This window comes from Equus quagga, chromosome 15 (assembly GCF_021613505.1).
Source record: "Equus quagga isolate Etosha38 chromosome 15, UCLA_HA_Equagga_1.0, whole genome shotgun sequence".
Taxonomy (NCBI): Eukaryota; Metazoa; Chordata; class Mammalia; order Perissodactyla; family Equidae; genus Equus; species Equus quagga.
In genome coordinates this window covers 64,640,872-64,662,386 of record NC_060281.1, presented here as the reverse complement: position 1 = coordinate 64,662,386, position 21,515 = coordinate 64,640,872, and the positions used below count along the sequence as shown (strand labels likewise).

The following is a 21,515-nucleotide window of genomic DNA, read 5'->3' as shown; positions in this document are numbered from 1 at the left end:
GAAGTCGGCACTTTAGAGTTTCCAGAATGTTTGTGAAATCTTGCCCTTAAGGCATGATGGTTAACCCTGCTGGTGCACGTGGTACAGTATAAAACTTTTCTTGATAAGTCTTGAAAATACGTTAGATTCTTAATTAACGTTTTATAGATGGGTGAAATGTAGTGAAATATTGATGCCCTCGGGCCCACCGCGTGGTGCAGAGGTTACATTCACACGTTCTGCTTCGCGGGCAGCTTGGGGTTCACAGGTTCAGATCCCAGGCATGGACCTATGCACCACTCATCCAGCCATGCTGTGGCCGGCATCCCATGTAAAGTAGAGGAAGATGGGCACGGATGTTAGCTCAGGGCCAGTCTTCCTCAATAAATATATATGTGTATATTGATGCCCTCAGAGCATAATCTTCTGGTTGGAAGTGTTTCCTGTCATTTTGGCTGATTCGCTTTCTGTAGAGCAAACCATGACTCGTGCTCAGTGGGTTATTGCAGCAATACCCTCGCTCCAGGCCTAGGGCCTGGAGTGGAATCATACTCCTCCACAGATCACTTGTACTGTTTTTTTACCCATCTCTATGTTAAGCTGTCGTTTTTATGACGGTGTCTAAATTTGGATGCTTGCTACAAAGGCCAGTCAACTCTCGTCAATAACATTGAGAGCAACAGTCTCTGTGTCTGCCGTTGAATTTTTCTCTCTTCGGTTGAAACATGATTTTCAAAGTCAGTCATATAAATCTTACTACAGATTGTATCTTTTCTATGATTGTTCTGGTTTTTAAAACTATTCCTGTTGTTTTACCTTTCATAATCAGTAAGATTTTTGCCTTTTTCTAAAAATTAAACTATACAGTGTCTCCCAACTAGGGAGCTCTGGGGGGAGTTTGCTGCAGGGCCAGGTTGTGCTCCTTTCTTCCTCCTGACTTTCTGCTGGACACCTTGGGTGGCCACGTTACAGGGGAGATTTTCAAAGGTGTTTTTGGGACAGATAACCGAGAAATGACTACATGTAGCTCTGCCTTTGTCTGCTTCTCGGTTTTTACATAGTTTATTTGTGTCTTGTCTCTTCCTATACGCCAAAATCGTGAAATGCACTTGTGCTTTCAGAGTCAGGGGTCAGCTCTGACAATGAAGATGACGATGACGAAGACGACGGCAGTTACCTGCACCCGTCTCTCTTTGCTTCCAAGAAGTGTAACCGCCTAGAAGAGCTAATGAAGGTTTTTATCTCTTTATTGAACTGTATTTTTTATGCAGTAACCAAACAGCTAATTTAATTTTGTAAAATTATTAGGCATTTCTTCTGTATGATAGCTGTATCTTATTTTATCGTCATTGAGGTATCATTTGCATTTTTGTTTTTAGCTTGGTGGCAAAGGGTTTGCTTCGTTTATTTCTTACATATTCTCATTTTATAAAATTCATGAGTGTGTTATTTTTATTTTACCGTAATTTTACCATTTGGGATATTTAGAATAGGAGAATGTCAGTTAAGACTGGGAAATTGTTTTGTCATGTAGATTTCATTATAATAGGATTAGATTTTACAGCTGTTCAGTGCTGCTTGAAATAATTCGTTACCTTCACAGGTAACAGAATATGTTACCTGAAAGCATAAACTTTTTCTTCTGATCTTCTCATCCTTACTATAAAGGAGTCACTCATCATTGTCCTGTGGTTAATTCACACCACTCATACTGGGTTTTGTGAAATAAAAAACAGGAGTCTGTTAGACTTAAGCATATCATTTCAACAGTCATGTAGTGTGGCTGAGCCCTTCAAGGAATGATTGTTGATTGATTGGACTTCAAAAGCTGTTGGTGATTAAAAATCAGAAATTTCTTTAAAGAAGGACAAAGTTTCAAGTTTTGAGTGAATTTGGACGCTCGTACTTTTATCAGTAGCAGTCTAGTCTAATCATCCCTCCTTCCTTTCCTTACTGGTTTTTAGGAAGATTGAGGTTATCTGTTTACCCAGTTCCTCTGGAGCTCACAACTAGCTAGAGTACTTTGCCACAGTCAGGACCTCCATGTGTGCAGGTGCGTGTGTGCACGTGCTGAGGTTGCTGAGGTGCATACACTGTTTCCTAAAGTTGAGCCGAGGCTTCTTGCCACAGAAGTGTTCTGCGTGTCTCAGAATACAGAAAATAGAGCGACCGTGCATTCTCTCTCCGTAGCCTCTGAAGGTGGTGGACCCGGATCACCCCCTTGCGGCGCTGGTCCGTAAAGCCCAGACTGACAGTCCCGCCCCCACCCCACCCACAGCAGATGGCGGAGCCGTGCAGCCCTCCCAGGTGGAATACACCACTGACTGTGAGTACCTCGCTGTGTGCGAGTATCTCACCGTGCACCCCCCAGCCTGCAGCAAGCTTCAGGGCTTAACCAGCAGGCTGTCACGGGGCGGGGAAGCAGGCAGTGTGGGTCTGGTAGAGGTGCCATGAGGAGCCCAGATCCTTGGGTCTTCCTCTTTAGGCTTCCTTAGCATGTGGCCTCGTCCTTTTGCGTCTCACCTAATGTTGGCAAGATTGCTGCTTCATCTCCAGCGTCAGCTCTGTGTTTCAGCAGGACGGAGAGGAAAGGCAATGGCAGAAAGCAGGTGCTGGGTGACTCTGCCCCTCTTCAGAGAACCCTCCAGAAGTCATGCCTGGTGACTTCCTGTAACTCATGGGCCAGGACCATGTCACATGGTCTTCCCATCACTGCTGCCCTAAACAAAATCAAAGTTCTGTCAAGAGGAATGGGGAGAATGGACACTGGTGGACGTGGTGTGTTGTCTGCCATGGTTGCTTTCTTGAAAAAGACACAGCTTAAGACAGCATATGATATCCCCCTCAGAATTAGTTACACTTCTTACTTATTCTCTCTGATTGCTAGTGTTTTGTCTTTTTAATTACTTAAAGATTATTAATAGAAGGCAAATTTTGAAGTTCTATTCAAGAAGTCATTTGAAAGTATTTGATTTTGAGCTCATTATCAGGTCTTTTTTAAGTGGTTTTATTCAGAGGTTAAATATTGAATGAGAGAAGAAGCTTTGGCAAAGCCCCAGGAATTCATGTGTTCAGCCTGCTTCACATGGAAATCTGATATAATGAATCCATCTATAAAGCTTGTCATTTTCAGTTGAAGATTGGAAAATCAGCCTGAGATTAATTCTCTTTTAAAATGTAAGCTCCTCATTATTTAGGACCAAGCTTTTGTTAAAAATGTTAACAGTGTTCTTTTGCACTTCCCTTCTAGCACTGCCATGCAATTATGTGTAATTTCAATGTGCTAAATTAACATTTTTAGACTTTAAAAATCAGTTACTTGAGTGAATGTCTGCGTATGTCCTAAAAAAAAACCTCTTAAAGAACTCAGGTAATTTCTTTAAACGATTAAATCAGGTCAAACCAAATTTCTTTAGATGTTCAAATCAAAGAGCAGATCTCGTGTCATGCAGTTGCGTCTTCGTGATTGGGGTCCAGTGTCAGTGCATATTGTAAACATCACGAAAGGCAGTTACCCCGTGGCGTTCTGTAAGTCACTCATAGTGCCTGTGCTCGCGGCTACCCCCAAGGTGTTCTATAAGACAGTCATAGCGCCGTATTCACGGCTACCCAAGAGGCATTTTGTAAGTCACTCATAGCGCCCATAGTCGTGGTTATCCCCACGGCGTTCTGTAAGTCACTTATAACGCCTGTACTCGTGCGTCTGTCCTTGCGGCTACCCCTGAGGCCGTCTGTAAGTCACTCACAGCACCTGTACTCCTGGTGGGGATCATTGTGTAGAAGCCCACACAGATGAATCAGGAGGCAGGAGTGACCAGGAGATTCTGCTCCCATCTTACATCAGTCCAGGGTGTGAGTTCGCTGAGTGGAACGTCTCTCCAGTGTCCGAGCTTTCCTTTTTCAAACCTGTCTAAGTTTCTGTAAGTTCAGTGCAGTGCACATCCTCTAGATTGCTAAAGCTGTAACCTTTGTTGCATGGGAAAGGGATAGGAGTTCGGGGCAAGGTGACCATGCCCGTGATTATTCATTCTGCTTCTCACTGTGAATATACAGTTAAATGCTTAGGTCACTAATGGTGTGATATGTCTGCAGACCCTACAGGGCTGGGGCAGGTGGGGGGACCAAGCCAGCAGTGGAGCAGGCTGAGAGTAGCTGCTCTGTGACACGCGGTTTTACTGTGAGATCCCACGGTCTGGTTGGTGACGATGTCCTGTGTGATGTAATGGCAGTGTGGAAGATCAGAGGGGTTGGCAGGTTCCAGGGAGCTCACTGCAGGGCTCCTGGAGCTGCACTGACCTCAGTCCCTCCCATGGCCCACTGAGGGCCCCGAAGGCCAAGGTGAGCCATGACAGCCTCTGCCCCTGGGAGAATCCCACACTTGCTCTGTGCAAACCCTGCAGGCCATTCCACAAGTGTGATGTCCTGATTCCCTGTGGTTCAGCCAACAGATGTGATGTCTTGGTTCTTTGCCTGACACATGACCCGCAATAGGAAGTGTCCCAGCACTCTTGTCCTCAGTAAAATAGTTGTTTTGACATTTGACATCCATCTTTTCCTTCACATGGTGCAAGAGTGACAGACACGTGTAGGACAAGGTGTTTGGGGGTGGTGCCCAGTGTTTAGGTTTTAGACCAACGCCCTGCATTGGGAGCCAGCCTTAACGTCTAGCCTGTCTAGCCCAGCAGAGATGAAGGAGTAGTGCTGACAGAACCCGTGGCTGATTAGATGTGGATTGTGGCCGTGCCAGAAGGCAGGAACCAAATTCCAGATTTTCCAGAAAAGCAACAAATCCAGAAGGACAGTTTACAAATGTCAGCAGTGAATTCATAGTCTGTAAAATTACAAGGCAGTCCATCAAAACATTGGCAAAACAGGTGCTGCTCATAGGTGCCTGGATGCAGGTGGAGTCCTGGGCACAGGGGCAGCGGGACAGCAGGGCATCACAGAGCTTCTCCACGGAGTCCATGGTCAGCTAGGGCCAGGGAAGGGGGCTCTAAAGTACAATTCCAGTTTCACAGTGAACACATTGTTACCGGAAGTGACAGCAGTTTTGTTAAAGGGTGGAGGACAAAAGCTGGACTACAAATGGGTGGTGCAGAAATGGAGACCTGAGTGCAGACGTCCTGTGAAACTCAGCTCTGAAGAGGGGAGGGGGCAGTGCCTGCCAGAGAACAGGCGTCCCCTTGAGAGTGCCCTCCATGAGCATTGGCCTTTAGGGTCACCATGACAACTGCCTTCCAGGATCCAGGAGTCGCAGGGTGGGAGAGGTGGCCTGGATGGTTAGATGGGCTGATCCGAGTTTCCAGGAAGAGGCATGGGCTAGAAGTTGGGTCTAGACCACAGTAACGCCCAGCAGAGATGAATGTAGACGCCTCTGCTCAGGTCTCAAAGATGTTTCTTTTTATCTATGGTTATCCAAAAAAAAGCAAGCAAGAATTTGAAAAAGAGGCACAATAAAGGGAGATGTGCCCTATCGGATAATAAAGTGAGATGATATAGTAAAGACTTCTCAGAGCTTAAATAGTTGCTGATTTGAACAAAATATGCAATTAGAACACCTCTGAAAATCGTACATATGGGCCTGAGCTATCTTTTAAGTTGAAACATGAACGTGTGCTGTTGGCCTGTCTTTGTGCGTGGGACCACAGCCCTGCCTCTGACGGGGCGTCCTCAGCAAAGCTGCGTCAGCGTGCAGCGCTCCTTCCCGCCGTCTGGGTGAGGTGAGGTGAGGTGAGCACTAGCACCCTGAGAGCAGAGTCCTCGTTTACTTTGCGTCACTTCACACAGAAGTGTCAAGTCGTTTCTCCCGCCTCTAGTTCCACAACAGATTCTTTTAAGCAATTGGCCTTTTATTCAGTCTTTCCAAAGGATTCAGTTTCATTTTCACAGAAACAGTAGTTCTTTTTTTTCACTTGAATTTCATCTATTTGCATTAATTTTAGTTAAATACATAATTACAGTAAATTTAACTGGAAGACATAGTTTAAGAGAAAAACTGCTGGTAAGAGTGAGAAGCCCAGCTTATACAGAGGAGGGGCTTCTCTGCCCGCACCCGGCACAGACCCAGCAAGTCTTCAGAGGGAGAGCGAGCATAAGGGCCTGGAAAGGAGACGGGCAGACTGGCAGGAGGGACGTCACAGCGAGAGTGGTGTCGGGGAAGAGCTGTCTGCAAAGCAGATCACGTTAGAGCCTTGCCTTATCCAATAGCACAATCACTTCCAGGTCTCAGTGCCAGAGGTGAAAATTCTCAGGAAAGTAAGGATACTTTAACAGATAAAGAATCATCTGTTTAAGCTGACAGACAGCATTATATTCAGCTAATTGGAAAAGTAAAACTGTTGAGAAAGCAGAAAAAACTGTCTAACATACAAACAGCTTTTACAGTCACATGGGATAATAGTCCAGTAGAAAAATGAACTACACTGGGAATAATTCACAAAGGTAAAAATGGCCATACTTTTAAGGTTTCCGGTTGCTACGCACTCACATGGCATTGTATATGCTGACTTTGGAGCTAACCTCCAGAGAAAGTGAAATCCACTGTCTTATTTAAACCAACTGCAACCAGTATGTTAAGCATATGAGACTTTGTATTCTAGTAGAAAGGCGGGCACACAAGAACTCTTTGAAATTGTAAGTCTTTTAGGATAAATCGAAGTTTCTGGGCTGTTGAAATGTTATTTCATATATACAAGTTTGAATTTCTTAATTCAAAGAGATTAAATAAAAGAAATACAGGTGGAACTCACAGTGACATGCCATTTTTCAGCTGTCACATAAGCAAAGAAGGAGCAAGTTGACAGGCACTCGCGTGTTACTGATTTGTACCCCAGTGTGGAGGGCAGGCTGACAGTGTAGATCAGAATCCAAAATGCACGTGCGTTTGACCCAGGATTTCTACTTTGATCTGCAAATATGTGTGTAAAGATAGAACTACAAGAATATTCATTATAAGTCGGATTTTTAGTAATAGCAAAAGACTGAGGTGCTGTCTGTCCTTCAGTGGAGGTCTGAGGGAGTAAACGTTAGAGCACGCTCACAGTGGGTGTGGAGCCAACGAGAGGAAGCCAGAGGTGCGTGTGCACTCGGCATGCTGCCCAGGACCTGTCCCACGTGAGGGAAAGGGCGAGGTGCAGAAGAGTAGGTTTGGTAGGAGGCCACTTGTGTTAAATCCAGAAGCGGAGGGAAGTGGCTGTGCTTTTGTAAGAGTGTCTCTAACAGGACAGGGAGGACACTAGTAACAGCTGTGCACTCAGAGGATCTGCGAAAACAAGGCTCAGGGTGAGAGCAGTGACTCCTTCCGCCGTCCACTTGTACTGCTTGGACTTTTTATACCGTAGCTGTCAGCTTCTCAGCAAAAAGTACAGATTTACGTGATGCTTATTGTGAAACTATACACCATTGTCCTGAGTTAATTCTGTGATTTTAATATGCAATCTCCAGACTGTTTTATCAGCTCTCAGTGTGTTGAGGCTGAAGCGGTCCCTATGACAGCTGTTTTCCCCACAAAGGCTGGCCTGCCTCCCCTCTGGTGCGCGTTGGAGGTGGTTGGGTCACTGAGCTTCTCCGTCCTTCTGTATTGCTTAGCATTTAATCTTCTTAGAATGTACTCAGTCATTCCTTGTTATTTACTTTCTAATGATCAGAATTTTTCCTAGATTTAGGCAGCCTAGCCTTGTATTTTAAAAGAATTTTTTCTAGAAGCTCCTTAAATATAGAATGTAAAACTAACAATTCACTTAATTTATTAGCCTGACAATGAACTGTTTTTCGTGCCCTTTCTTATCTGTTATTATTTAGTTGCCTTCTGCTATTTAGCTATAAATCCTTGCAGAAGAGTATAATAAACAAAATTAATTGTGCAGGGAGCAATAGTACTGAAATACTACTCGCTATTATAGCATGCAGTTTTTTAAAAATAAAACGCCAACTCAGTTTTTTTTAATGTTTCATTCTTTAAATAGCTTAAGTAAAATTAAACCATATCATGTGGCTAGACTTGATATTTTCTTGCTTCTATCCCAGTTTTCTAAATGTGGTTTTGCTGTTGTTTTTGGCATTTTCTCTCTCTTTTTTTTTTCTGTGCAAAATCATGACCTCGAAGTGCTTTACTTACCTCCCAAACCCTTTTAAAAATGACTTTATTGTGAGTCATAAGAACTAAAGGGAAGAAGGTAAAATATTACCCAAGATTCCACTACCCAGAAATAGCCATTTTTAACATTAGGTGAACATCATTGACAGAATGGAAAAAACTGAGATAATTTTGCTAAGTAGGGAAAAAGAGAAACTCATATCTATAGAATACAGAGATACTCGTTATGTCGTGGTATGATGTATAGATAGAAATATGTGTAAGTGGACATAAACTTTTTAATTTTACTTGAATTCAACAGAAGAACCTAGAATCAAAAATCAAAGTGAAGCAGTTGCTGAGCACCAGACAGAATTCAGTACTGAGAGTTAGAACATTAGAGAGGTTGGAACAGTAAATTCTTTTTAAAGCTGTGTGTTTATCTTAGATGTAATTGATTAACTGTGAAACTAGAGGAAATGAAGTGCTCCTAAAATACCTCCTTTCCCTCACCCCGCCCCAACTCCTGGTTCTTTTAAAGAAGTATGTTTATACTGTGAGAGCTTACAGGCAACATTTATGCCCTATTCTGCAGCTGTAATTCCTTGTTGACTAGTCTCAGTTCTGTGGATTAGTTTGCCACCACAGCATCTCCATTTGAGTTCTTTATCTGATTCATCTCTTGTTCATTTGAATTGCATAAACCGATAAGTTTTACAAGGGTTCTATTTCATGAATTCTTGCATACTTGAAAAATGCCTGCCTTCAAACCTTGTGTAAAGAGGAAAGCTTGTCTGGGTATAAAATTCTTGGGTAGCATTTCCTTTCTCTGAGGCCTTTGTAAACTAGAATCTAACATGGTCCTTCCTGCCACAGGGAAGCTGGGGCTGTCTGACTTTTGCCGCTGACTAGTTGTGCGGGTTTGTTAGTTGGTTGACTTTCATTAATTGTTCCTGGGTGCTACTCTCTGAGATCCATCGTGTTTGGAAATGTCTGTCTGTTGCCTCTTGACGTAAACGGCAGCCTGGCCGAGAGTAATACACATAGTCAGTCACACTGACTAGACCTTAGGAGCACTGCTGAGTGTTTTCTGGATTTGAATGTTGCTGTGAAAGGGAGAGGCCAGCCTCATCTTCTCCACTCTCACCCCTTAGGTGGCTTGCTTTTTCTGATTGGACACCTAAAGAATTCTTTCTTCAGGGGCCGGCCCAGTGGCACAGCGGTTAAGTGCACACATTCCTTTTCAGTGGCCTGGGGTTCACCGTTTCGGATCCCAGGTGCGGACATGGCACTGCTTGGTAAGCCATGCTGTGGTAGGCGTCCCACATGTAGAGTAGAGGAGGGTGGGCACAGATGTTAGCTCAGGGCCAGTTTTCTTCAGCAAAAAGAGGAGGATTGGTAGCAGATGTTGGCTCAGGGCTAATCTTCCTCAAAAAAAAAAAATTCTTTCTTCGCTCTGAATTCTAATGACTTGATCAGCATACACTCCCATCTTCCTGGAATCTACTGTGTACCCTTTCAATCGAAGATTCATGTCTCATTTCAGAGAAATTATTTTCTGTTCTGCCTCTGAATACCTTTTCTGTTCCATTAGTTGGCTCTCCTGCTTGGAAGACACCAATGTCCTTACTTTGAACCATCTCTTCCTCCTGTGTCTGTCATTTTCTCTTTGATTGTAATCTCTTTTTCTCTCCAGCATTCAGCATGATTCTGTGCATCTTCTCCTTCTGTGTTGCTGAGCTGGTTTCTTTAGCCACGTCTGTTCTGTTCCTTGCAGTCTAAAATGTGCTGGGTCTACAGTGGTGTTGTTTTGGTCCTCAGTTTGCTTTCTAAACGCTGCAGCAGGGGTCGGCAGACTCTTTCTGTAAAGGTCCAGACGTAAATGTGTAAATGTCTTCGGCTTTGTGGGTCGTGCCTTTTGTCTCATGACTCATCTCTGCTGTGGTAGCATGAAAGCCACCCAACCGTTGTACACAGAGGGCTGTGGCTGAGTTCCAGTAGAACTTGATTTATGGACACCGAAATTTGAATTTCGTAGAATGTTTACATCATGAAATATTGTTGTTTTGTTTTGTTTTCAACCGTTTACAAATGTAAAAAACCTTGGAGCTCTCCTGGGCTGCACAAGAAGCAAGAGGCAAGCCCAGTTACTGACCCTGCTCAGTACCCTCCCTTTCCATCTCATTGGTGGTTTTATTTCCTTTTCTTTGTGCTCGATTGAATTCCTGTCTCACCACATTCGTCAGTGGCTCAAAAAACTCTTGAGGTTGCCTGATTCTGTTTCCTTCCAGACTCAGCTCTTTGCTGTCTCCGTGTGGTGGTCCCCTCCAGAGCCTTTGGCCATGGTGATGTTGTGCCTGTGGGGCCGCTGAGCCCTGCCCTTCTCGTCTGTCCTGCTCACCACGCTGGCAGCTCCATGCAGATGTCCTCAACACCATGGGAGCCTTCTCCTTGACACTGTTTGCACCTGCTCTGAGGTCTTTTGTCTTCCCTTCCAGGTGCAGCTTTCTCTGGGAAACCCATCCTCTGCTCTCTTGTGAGATGCTAAAAATGGCCTAGAGCAAATGTCTTTTCCCCCAGTCAGGGACCCAGGGGAGACGTCCTTCTGACAGTGCAGAGTCTGCTGGCCCCCTCCCTGCACCTCTGCACGCTTCTCCCACCTCACAGTTCCGGTCGCACACTTGAACCACTTACTTTCTTCACCCAGAACTCTCTAGAACCTGTTTTTATGTAACACGCCTCCAAAACCTCAATACAGTATTAAAAATTCAAAACTTTTTACTTGCAGGTCACTGATGAAGACTTTAACTAACAGGCTTTTCTAGAAGAAAATTTTATGTGCCAAAAAGAGAGATCACTTCTAAATAGTGGGCTAAAATTCGTAAGTCACATGTTCATACATGTCTGAAACTGATTCATTCCAGTGGTTTTTCAGCTTTAGAAATGTGGTACTCTTGCATCACTACAGAATCAGTCAGATTTTCCTATTCCATAAGGTTAGTGACAGGGAAACAAGCCTCCTCGTTTGGGGAGTTTTTTTAAACCTTGGGTTCTCTGGATGTCACAATGAAGTAAATAGAACAGGTGGTTGCAATGAACTTTCATCTTCTGGAACACTCTCTGTCACATGAGAGCCCGTTAGCAGAGCCATTGGTTGTCCTCCTTCTCTCTGGTGTGGATAGTCTCAAGATTTTCTCGGTTTGAAAATATTTAGACACAATGTGTCATGATCCAAATGATTAATGCTTTTAAGTGTTTGGGGCAGTCAGAAGGGTGAGTTTTTTATTTGTTTGACTGTATTTTTTTCCTTTCAGTACATGATTGTATATTGTAGAGAGCTAATAGGTAAGTACCCTGCCCCAAACAAACCGTGGCCAAAAGGAGTCTTTTAGGAACTCTTGAAAATTAGCTGAGTCCAGGAGGTGAAGCCAGAAGTCTTGAGAACAGAGATAAGGAGACAGTGAGTGGATAAGAAAAACTTAGGAAAAGGGAGAGAAAGAAGTTTTCAGCCTTGTTCTCTCTTATTCTCCTGCTGAAGGACGTTGAAGGTTTTTAATATCTCCTGGGCTTATTAAATACTTTCTTCACCCCTGAAAATGCAAAATAATAATGGCAATTACTATTGAATTGTGTTGTTGGTGCCTCATATTTAAACTTATATAATTTGACCTCACCTGGATTAAAGGTCTTCAGTGTGAAGAAAACATAACTTTAACTGTAGGCAGAAGGAAATTCTCAAGTCAAGTAGACTGCTGTCGTCTGAAGGGCCTGTGCAGTTAATACCAGATTCAAAGAGCTGAATCTTCAGGTGCCAATAAAACCTTTACTAAGGTTTATTTTCAGCAAAAGAGGTAGTACTGTAGAATTTGTTAGATAGTGAATTCACCATGGAAATAATTCATTCGGACGTTGGTCTGTCAGCCACATAAACGTAGGGGAGTTGGCAGCTCCTGGCCTCAGATCGTTCAGAGCGAGTGCTTCCTGGAGGCGACTCGTGCAGTCACCAGCACTAACTGCAGTAAATTCTGCTGCTTGATGGCTTCCTCTAGAGTCTAGCTTGAATATAAAGTAGAGATAAGTGAACATAACTTGTGATTTGGGAAGTTTGCTACAATATTGCATGTTCTGTGCATAGTGTTACAGAGCAGGACATTCATTGGTTGACTCTTAGCCTGAATTGGAGACCAGATCCCACGAGTGTTAGGGAATGTGCTTGCCATCCTCGTGTCTGAGAAATCCGTGTACACGTGGACAAACGACGGAAGGAGGATCCAAATGATTATGAGATTAGGGACAGATTTTTACTCCTATGACTTTTCCATACTTTTCAAATGTTTTTTAATTTATCAACCATCCAGGTTTTAAGAACATTTTCAAACAGCCTTTTATAAAAGGTTGACTCTTTTTTCTTTTAAGATTTTATTTTTCCTTTTTCTCCCAAAGCTCCCCGGTACATAGTTGTGTATTTTTGGTTGTGGGTCCTTCTAGTTGTGGCATGTGGGATGCTGCCTCAGCATGGTTTGAAGAGCGGTGCCACGTCTGCACCAGGATTCAAACCGGCGAAACCCTGGGCCACCAAAGTGGAGTGCGCGAACTTAACCACTGGGCCGGCCCCAAATGTTGACTTTTTAAAAAGCAAAACAAAAATTCCAGTTTGTGGACAGTGAGGTGTTCTAGCTCAGGGGTAAATAGGAAATGCTAGATGTATGATACCCTCCTAGGGGCTGGCACACCACAACCTGGTGGCTGAATCCAGCGTACCTGTGCTTGTGAGGGTGTGAGCTACGGATGGGCTTTACAGACAGGCCTTTCTGCACCCCAGTGCCGTGAAGTGTTATCCCTCATAAAAGGAGTTTTCCTCCCGTTAGTAGATGTGTTACCCTCCCCCCAAAACTGTACTCAATTATCTTTATTATATTTTGAATTTCATCAAAGAGAAAAAGTGTGGGAATTTATTTTTCCCATCGTATAAATACCTGTATGATACCCTCAATTTAGCCTGCCTCTTTGTCCGCAAAGATTAATGTATTTCCTGTCTGGGTCTTTGTAGGAAGAGTTTGCCAACCTCTGCTCTATCCCAAAATTTGTTAGTAAGAGACCTCACCCGAATATGAACATTCTCATTTTGTTTACTCCTTTTTATTTGATAGCCCCATAAACTTTTAAAGTTATGGTAAATACCGGTTTTGTTAAAAATGCAGATTTTACAGTATGTTGTCGTGGTTTGTGTTCTTTGGAAGGTTCCCATGTCCTGCTGATGCAGATGTGTGTCTCCAGCCCTTGGCTAGGTCGTGGAGATCTTGCATTTGGCATGTCCAGAGCAGGACTCTTAATTCCCGCACACGCCCCTGTTTCAGGGAGTGGCACCGGCATCACTCTCCTCTTCAGGCCAAGGCGTTGGCATCGCCCCCAGTCTTCTCTTCCCTCACACCCATGGGTGATTTTGCTGCTTGTCTTTGGGCACCATGTCCAGCATCCATCCCAGATCCGACACTTCTCAGCGCATCCGCTCTGATCTAAGCCACCATCTTTCTGGACTTGGCATCTGCTACAGCCCCTCTTGGTCTCAGTGCTGCCTTCCCACAGCCCGTGCTTCCTCTGGCAGCCAGCGTGACCTTACAAAAAGTGAATCCCATCTCTTCACCTCTCTACTCAGAATCTTCCATTGGCTTCTCATCTCATTGAAATTCCAGAAACTCACCTCTGCTCTCCATGTCTCGCTGCTCTGTCACACTGTCCTTCCTGTTCCCAAAGTGTCGTAATTGATTCTGACCATAGGACCTTTGCACTGGCTGCTCATCGGCCTAAAGTGCTCTTCCCCGAGAGCTTTTACTTCTCAGGTCAGACCTTCCCTGGCTCTGCTGCATAACGGGCCTTTCCCCAATTCATCCTCTTCTCACATATACTGTTTTGTGTTTTCATAGCCCTTCTCAGTGTCTGAGCTTCCTCTGTTTCCTCTGTAGTTTACTTCCATACTTGCTGTGCAGAAGCTCCAGGAGGGCAGAACTTGTCTGTCATGGATACTGCTGGATCCCCAGCCCCTAGATGACTCTTTGACACAAGGACATATTGAGTAAATATTGGCTGGATGGACAGATGAAAGGAGAGAGGAAGCAAAAAGTAATACATTGAAAAGGAGCATGAAGAATGTTGTTTCTCTAAAGTCTTTGCTCTGGGCTCAAACTATGATAAATAGAATAAGATACTCATTGTCTCTTTGATTATAGTTAGGAGACTTTTAAAAATTATTTTAATCAAAGTAATACCTGTATTTTTTTAAGTCAAATAATAGGGCTTGCCCCATAGCTGAGTGGTTAAGTTCACGTGCTCCGCTTCAGTGGCCCAGGATTCACGGGTTTGGATCCTGGGCATGGACCTCGCACTGCTCATCAGGCTGAGGCGGCGTCCCACATAGAGGAGCTAGAAGGACTTACAACTAGGATATACGGCTATGTACTGGGGCTTCGGGGAGGGCAACAAAAAGGGAAATTCAGTGCCTTCTGGAAAAAATAGTAACAACGATTGTTTGTTATGAAGAGTATTTGGCCCACCCCTCCCGCTTCTAATTTTGTTTCATAAGCATTTACTGTTAACTGTTTTGTCTTTGAGTTTTCGGTGATTACTTCTGTATGTCTGAATAACCTGCTTGTGCCTGTTTCTGGATTTATCTACTTTAGACTAGATTTTCTCTGTCGTCTTCCCGCCATGACAGATGATAATTTAGCTTGTGCCCCGGCTGAACCTCCTCTCACACGCCGGATGTACTCTTATCACATGTTTCTGTTTTGGTTACTTTGTAACTTTAGCTAATGTACTTAAACCTGTATTTTATAATCAAAATTCCAAAGGGAACAATGCGGACATAGCTTACACATCCATCATCTGTGCTGATTCCTCTGCAAAGGTTGGGACCTGTCTTGTACAACCTGTGTCAGAGCCCCAGCTGTCAGGTGTCGTGGGCACTCAGCCCCACAGAACTGCTCCTGCTTCCTAGCTTAGCATCCGCAGAGCTGTTGAACGACATGGGCTCTTTTCAGTGGTGCCATCTCCAGGAGCAGGTCTTGATTTTGGATGCCTCGTGCTTCCTGCTGCTGGAAATGTGGATAGTGAGCTTCTCTGGTACATCGGTGGTGGCATTCACAGTCTGCCTTTTGGTGACATTTGCAGGTGTGTTTCTGGAGCTCTCTGCCCCCTGCTGCAGTGTGGAGTGGCCGTGTTCTTAGCCTGTAGCCATGTTCTCCTCCAGCTTCTCTTCCTTGCTTTCCTGCATTAGTGCCTGGTTTCCTTCTGGTTGGTTTGCTTGTTTACTCCTTTATTTTGCTGGAGCACATGCTCCAGTAGCTTACCAAGAAAGGGTACGTACGAAGACAATATTTTTTAATCCTTGAATGTCTGAAAATGCCCTAATTCTGCTTGCACATGCAGTAGGTAGTTTAGACGGGCCTAGAATTGTGGGTTGAATATTGTCCCTCAGGTTTTGGAATACTCTGGGCCACCGTCTCAGAGTAGCCTCTGCTGCTGCTGAGAAGCTTCATGCCATTCCAGTTCTCATTCTTTTGCATATAACTTGTGCATTCATTGAAAAAATTGGCCTTTGGTCATGCTATGCTGGGAATAACAGTGAACAAAGTTCCTTCCAATGAGGAATGTCACGGGGACAGTGAGAGCCCTGAGGAGGTCAGCAGTGCTGGTGGGCATAGTCAGGGAGTCCGTCTGAGCCAAGGTCACCCAAGACCAGAAGCCAGAGGAAGCTCAGGCAAGCCAGGCCATTAGGGAGGCCCCAAGTGGAGTAGAGGCAGGGATGGGGGAGCGTTGGGAGACGGAGCACTTGGCTTGGACCCCGAGGGGAGAGGTAGGAGGGCTTCAGGCGGAGCAGTGTCATGGCTGGGAGGTTCTCTCTAGTCTGGGCAGGGGTACTGGAGCTTCAGAGCTGGAGTCAGGAGAAGTCTGATTTGGATGGAGTCGGAAGGGGGGTCCAGGCTGACTCACTGGGAGGAGGCAGGGCACAGCCGCTTCCTGCCAGGGCAGGACTGCAGGAGAGCCAATGTGTGGAGAAAGCTCGCAGATCCTGTTCCAGACGCAGTCTCTTTGTAACATTTATGAGCTGTCCCAATGAGGGTGTTGAGCGGGCAATTAATATACAAGTTCAGCTCAGGCTGAAGACAGGGATTCTGGAATCATCAAGTACAAATAGGATTTAAAGCCATTGAACTTCCTAGAAAGGTCCCTGGAATGCATGTGGGTGGAGACCATTTGGAGGTCCCGTGAAGGATGCTGGGAGGCGAGGCCATGACCTGGGGTGGACAGGTGGGGGTGCTGAGGTGGCAGACCGCTGGCGGGCAGGTGAGAGCCTCTTGTTGCTGCTTCTCAGACACGCTCAGCTAGTCGTGCTCGTGTGAAAACACAGTGCCATCTTCTTAACGTTCTTCTATGAATAAAGCAGATCGGTTTTTAAAGAAGGTGCTCATTTTTTTTTCTACAGAACTGTTTTCATTCTTAATACAGATACATGTTGTTTGTCTCTCTGAATTGGCTCTTACGCAGAAGGGATTGCTCACCAGCCCTCTCATCTCCAAGTACCCTTTCGATGCTAGGATTCTCTTCTGGGAGTTAAATTTGTGTGAGATTAAGATCACATGGAAGTATCGGTAAACTGGCTCTGTTTTTGCAAGAAGCCAGTCTAGTAGAATGGCTTTGGAAGATAATTAGGCAGAGTCCTTTGACGCTGTGTTCTGTGGCTCTGTACCTTTCTGAGCACACTCGGTGTTGGGAAGGAAGTGCTTAAGAATGTGCCTTATGCTTTTAGGAAGCTTGATTTCTCCATACAACTGTACTTGCCCTTAGGACATGTAGGGGCCCGTTGAGATTTCTCTCTTGGATTTATTTGGAGTAAGTGTTTGTTGTGTTCATGATGTTTGTTTATTAGGTAAATCATTTCAGCATTTAACTTACTGTAAAACCCAATCTCCTCTTGGAAAATTCAACGTAAAATCCTGAGAACAACAACAAACCTGGTAAGATGTATTATGTCATGGAAGCCCAGTGCTAAACACAACAGTGGGAGCACTTTGCAACTGTACACACCCCTGTGCCTGTCTAGGATGTGATGGTGACCTTAAGGGAACGTGGTCCTGGAGTGCCCAGACCTCTGTCTATTCTTTCCATGGTCTAGTCCATTGGTTCTCAAAACTTAGTGTTCATGAGAATTTCTGAGTTGGGGGCTGTATACAAAAATCACAGTCCTCTAATCGGTGTCCACTTTAAAGGGTTTTAGTTCAAGTATTTCAAGAGCTGTGTGAGCCCACTGCTGCGTCTTTGAAGAGCCTCTGTAATAGGGTGATGTCAGCTTGCCAGGCTTCCTGTTCACCGCAGGCTATCTTAGCACCCGGGTGTTTTAGAAGGTGCACAGGCCTTGCCATCAGCAGGCTTTGCTTATTAAATGCTTATCGAGTGCCTGCTGTATACTGGGAGCTGTGTGAGCTGCCTATTGCTGTTTTTAAGATGTTGAGCCCTTGGGTCAGTAGCTGTGCCAACAGCCCTGATGCTGTGGAGAATTACCCCAGGGGTGTGTGTGCATGGTCCCTACAGAGGGCAGAGCAGGGGCCTACTGAGTCGGCCTGGGGTAGGGGATGGTAAAACAAGGGGGGCTTCACGGCAGGCAGAAGACTCCGAAAGGATACCCCGAGGTCAGGATGAGGAAACGCGCTTTTCATGACAGTGGGACCCAAAGATCCCAGGGGGCAACAGTGCTGCCCTGTCTCTGTCACAGCCCTCCCAGGCCTCAGTGTCTGTGGGGAAAAGGACAGAAACGACCTTCTCCCTAAAATCTTTCCATCCCTGACTTTCCCCGAAGTGAGAATCGGGAGAAAGGAGAGAACTGGTAAAGCTGCCGCAGTGTTGGGTTCTCGGCCACCCGGTAGAGCAGCCTTCCCCGGAGCGCCTTGTGCAGTGGGATGTCTCCAGCGGGTCAGCCACATCCTCCTCTCATGGGACGTGGGTGGCTCACTGCCGTCGCGAGACACATGGAGATGTTCAGACTCCTCTCACCTTTGCAGAGGGCACTTAACGCGTTGTTGGAGAGGGCTCACAGCGCGCAGTGCGAGGCTAGAGAGAAGGGCAGCCTGCACCGACCTCCGCCAGGATTCCTGTTTCCCATCCCTCCTTCCGGTGACACCCTGTGGTGTGGGTCCCCATGTGCCCAGGGCTCACAGCCTCCCCCCACATCCGGAGTAAGATCTAACTCAAGGCTTAGGAGACGCTTCAGCTTTGGAGGTTTGGGTTTATTTTCATGCCTGGGACAGGGCATTTTCTTTTGGTGAGCTCAGCTGCACATCTTAAGTTTTTCAGTATGTTTTGCCAGTGTCTTTAGATGTTTGTAGTGGTGAGTTCCTGAGTTAAGTTAATCTGCCACCTTGCCAGCACTGCTATTTTTAACACTTTGTTTTAATTTAATGTGACGGACAATTCAGGAAAGTCAGATAGACTGCTCATTAATCTGCCTATTAGTACTTTCAAAGGAATGGTACTCAATTTTGAAAACAAGTTATTCACTTCTGTTACATAAAGAACACATTAAGTTGCAGTTGCATAATATATACTGTTAGTTGAAACTTAATTGTAAAACATTTTGTTTTTATGAATTCCTATGGCTCATTGGTTGTGGCTGCGATTTAAAATGTACTTTGGCTTGTTTTTAGGCAAGAGGCTGACTGCAGGACAGGATATGGAGTATCTGTCCTTCCTTGAGGTGTGCCACTTGGCTGGGCGCTAGCAGGACTTGCAGTCCCCTCTCCCAGGGACACGGGCACGCTGGGGGTGTTCTCTGTGGGATGTTAGGTTACACTCTGGTCTTGCTGATGCCACATCATTTCCTCCTCCGTGGTAGTGGCTTTGCCCAGGAGGTGACAGGAAGGACCCCAGTAGCTTGATTATCTGAAGGGGGATGGGTGGGAATAGTAATTCCATTCTTTCAGGGCTAATATTGTATCTTTCAGAAGCATATGCTTATGTTGGAATGCCTCATTTGGTTAGAAAAATCTTCCATTTGAACTGTCGCTTCAGTTTATCCATCCAACAGATACTGCATGCTATGTGCTGGGGTGACAGAGTGCACATGCCTTTCCTGCCATCGCCCCATGTGCCCACCTGTGTCGGACAGTCTTGTCTCGGGCCCTGCTTCCTTCACAGATGTTATGTGAACGTTTCTGTGCTGAAGAGCACGTGGAGAGGATATTGGGGCCACATATCTTATTTTGAGAATGTGGAATGTTGTTGTTGTTAATGCATAACAGTGGGTGGTGTAACGTCAAGCTAGAGAGGAACAACTTGGGAGTTTGTGCATGTATAATTAATACAGAGCAAGTCATTGTCAGCTGTGGATATGCCTGCAGCACACAGGAATTACACAGTCATTCCAACCCAAAATGCAAATGCTGGGATCCAGCTGTTATTGAGAAATTGTCAGTTGCTATACTACTGTTTCCCCATGTGTAGCATACATTACTGAAAACCATGGTCAATGTAAAGCTTTCACTATTTGTAAATGTTTTTGTTTTAAAACGGATTAATTGAAAATCAAAATAATATTTCTTGATTGGAAAAATCTTTTCACCATCCTCTAATGAAGAGGAAATTAAATCTCTCTGTAGTCGGAACCAGTTGCTTATCTCCAACAGGATTAGAAATTAAAATTCTTAATTAGATCATTGACTCTTCTGTGATTTAGCTAGTTTTAAATATTTTTCCCAAAAAAAGATGAATGAACTTACAGGACTTTTAATTGTTAAAACAATGGGCTGCTATCCTACAGATGTTTACATATGTGCCCAGAATAAACGGGAAGCTGTTGTACATCACTGTTTATAATAGCAAAGCCTGAAACGACCTCAGTGCCCATCAGAACTTCTTAAATAAATTATAGTACATCCATGTATTGTGGGTGGGGGCTTGCACTAGTGACAAAGAGCAACACAGCTTTAGAAATGGGATGATTTCCAAAACGAATGTTTGAATGAAAAAGAGCATAGAGAATGGGAGTGGTATCAGAATGGGCAAACCAGGGAAGGGATTGAGTCACACGTGGATTTCATCAGCATAGGTCATCTGGGATGGCCACGTGGGGAAAGGGCAGCTAGTGGCTCCAGAGAAGGGACTTTTCTTCTAAGCTGCACAGTCTGCAGTCAGGGAGAGCATTAACTTGTCGAGGAATGTTCACATTTGGCTGTTTTGAATATCCTGTTCACTTTCCACTGTCCCTGGGTGTGTGGATATCGCCTGGCTCTTCCATATTGCATGTCACACGGGTGGTCTTTCTTGTATCCGAAAAATATAGAAAACAGTGTACTTGAAAATGGACCAAAATGGTGTTGGACTTGGGAAGGTGTCCCTTTCTTACTGCAACATGGACTCTGTCTCCTCGCCTGTCGCTTGCTGCTCTCACTCCCCACAACCGCGTCTCTTCACAGCGACGGTGGCCGCCATGTACTACAGCTACTACATGCTGCCCGATGGCACCTACTGCCTGGCACCTCCCCCACCAGGGGTTGATGTAGCCACTTACTACAGCACCCTGCCTGCCGGAGTGACCGTGTCCAGCTCCGCCGGAGTGACGGCCACCGCCCCACCGCCTCCTGGGACCACACCACCACCCCCGCCAACCACAGCAGAGACAAGTGGTGGGGTGACCTCCACCACCATCACCACAAGGTACGCTCTCACTTCTTCGAGTCACCTGGCGCATCTGCGTTCTTGGTTCGGAGGTCTTTATAATGTGGGTTACATAGAGGATCTCCATTATGAGTGTTTATTTTTCAAATCCCCAAGTTACAGAGTTGATAGGGCAACAGAAATTGTCACACATAAACACTTTTAGCAGCAAGATCTAACCACTTAGAAAATTAATTTCCAGTTAGCACTCCACACTGCCCCCCTTAATCCCAGCATCTATTGTTTCCAATGTGTTGACACCTCAGTTGGGGAGTACTAGGCAAAATCAGTGTGAAGTGAAGCCATGATTACTTGCAAAACGTGTAGGATTTCATAAAGTTGATGATAGCAAGGCAGAGACTAGACCCCCAGCACCTGTCACTGGCCAGCATGTGTGTGACTCTAAGTGTCAGTGGGCTGAGCAAGTACCCCACTGGAATGTCTCAAGTTGAAAAGAGGCTCTCTGGAAATTTGACGAAACACTTGGATATTTCTGCAAAAATGACCCACTTTCTGATCATGCTAAGAAAGTTAAACATGAAATGAAAGATGTTGTCATGCTAGCCATTTTTTTTTTTTTTTGAGAAAGATTAGCCTTGAGCTAAAATTTGTTGCTGCCAATCCTCCTCTTTTTTCTGAGAAACACTGGCCCTGAAGCTAACGTCTGTGCCCATCTTCCTCTACTTTATATGTGGGACGCCTACCACAGCATGGCTTGCCAAGAGGGGCACCCAGGATCTGAACCCACGGACCCTGG

At 45.1% G+C, this 21,515-nt stretch overlaps 1 protein-coding gene across 4 annotated transcripts in view; it reads left to right on the top strand.

Moving 5' to 3' along the window:
• SFSWAP (splicing factor SWAP) overlaps nt 1-21,515 on the top strand; it is a 79,254-nt gene that overhangs the window by 14,497 nt on the left and 43,242 nt on the right. For all 4 annotated transcript variants that reach the window (XM_046639365.1, XM_046639364.1, XM_046639367.1 and 1 more), the window contains exons 6-8: nt 1,101-1,213; nt 2,170-2,305; nt 20,518-20,758. In XM_046639365.1, coding sequence (XP_046495321.1) covers nt 1,101-1,213; nt 2,170-2,305; nt 20,518-20,758 — 490 coding nt within the window. The remainder of the gene's footprint in view (nt 1-1,100; nt 1,214-2,169; nt 2,306-20,517; nt 20,759-21,515) is intronic.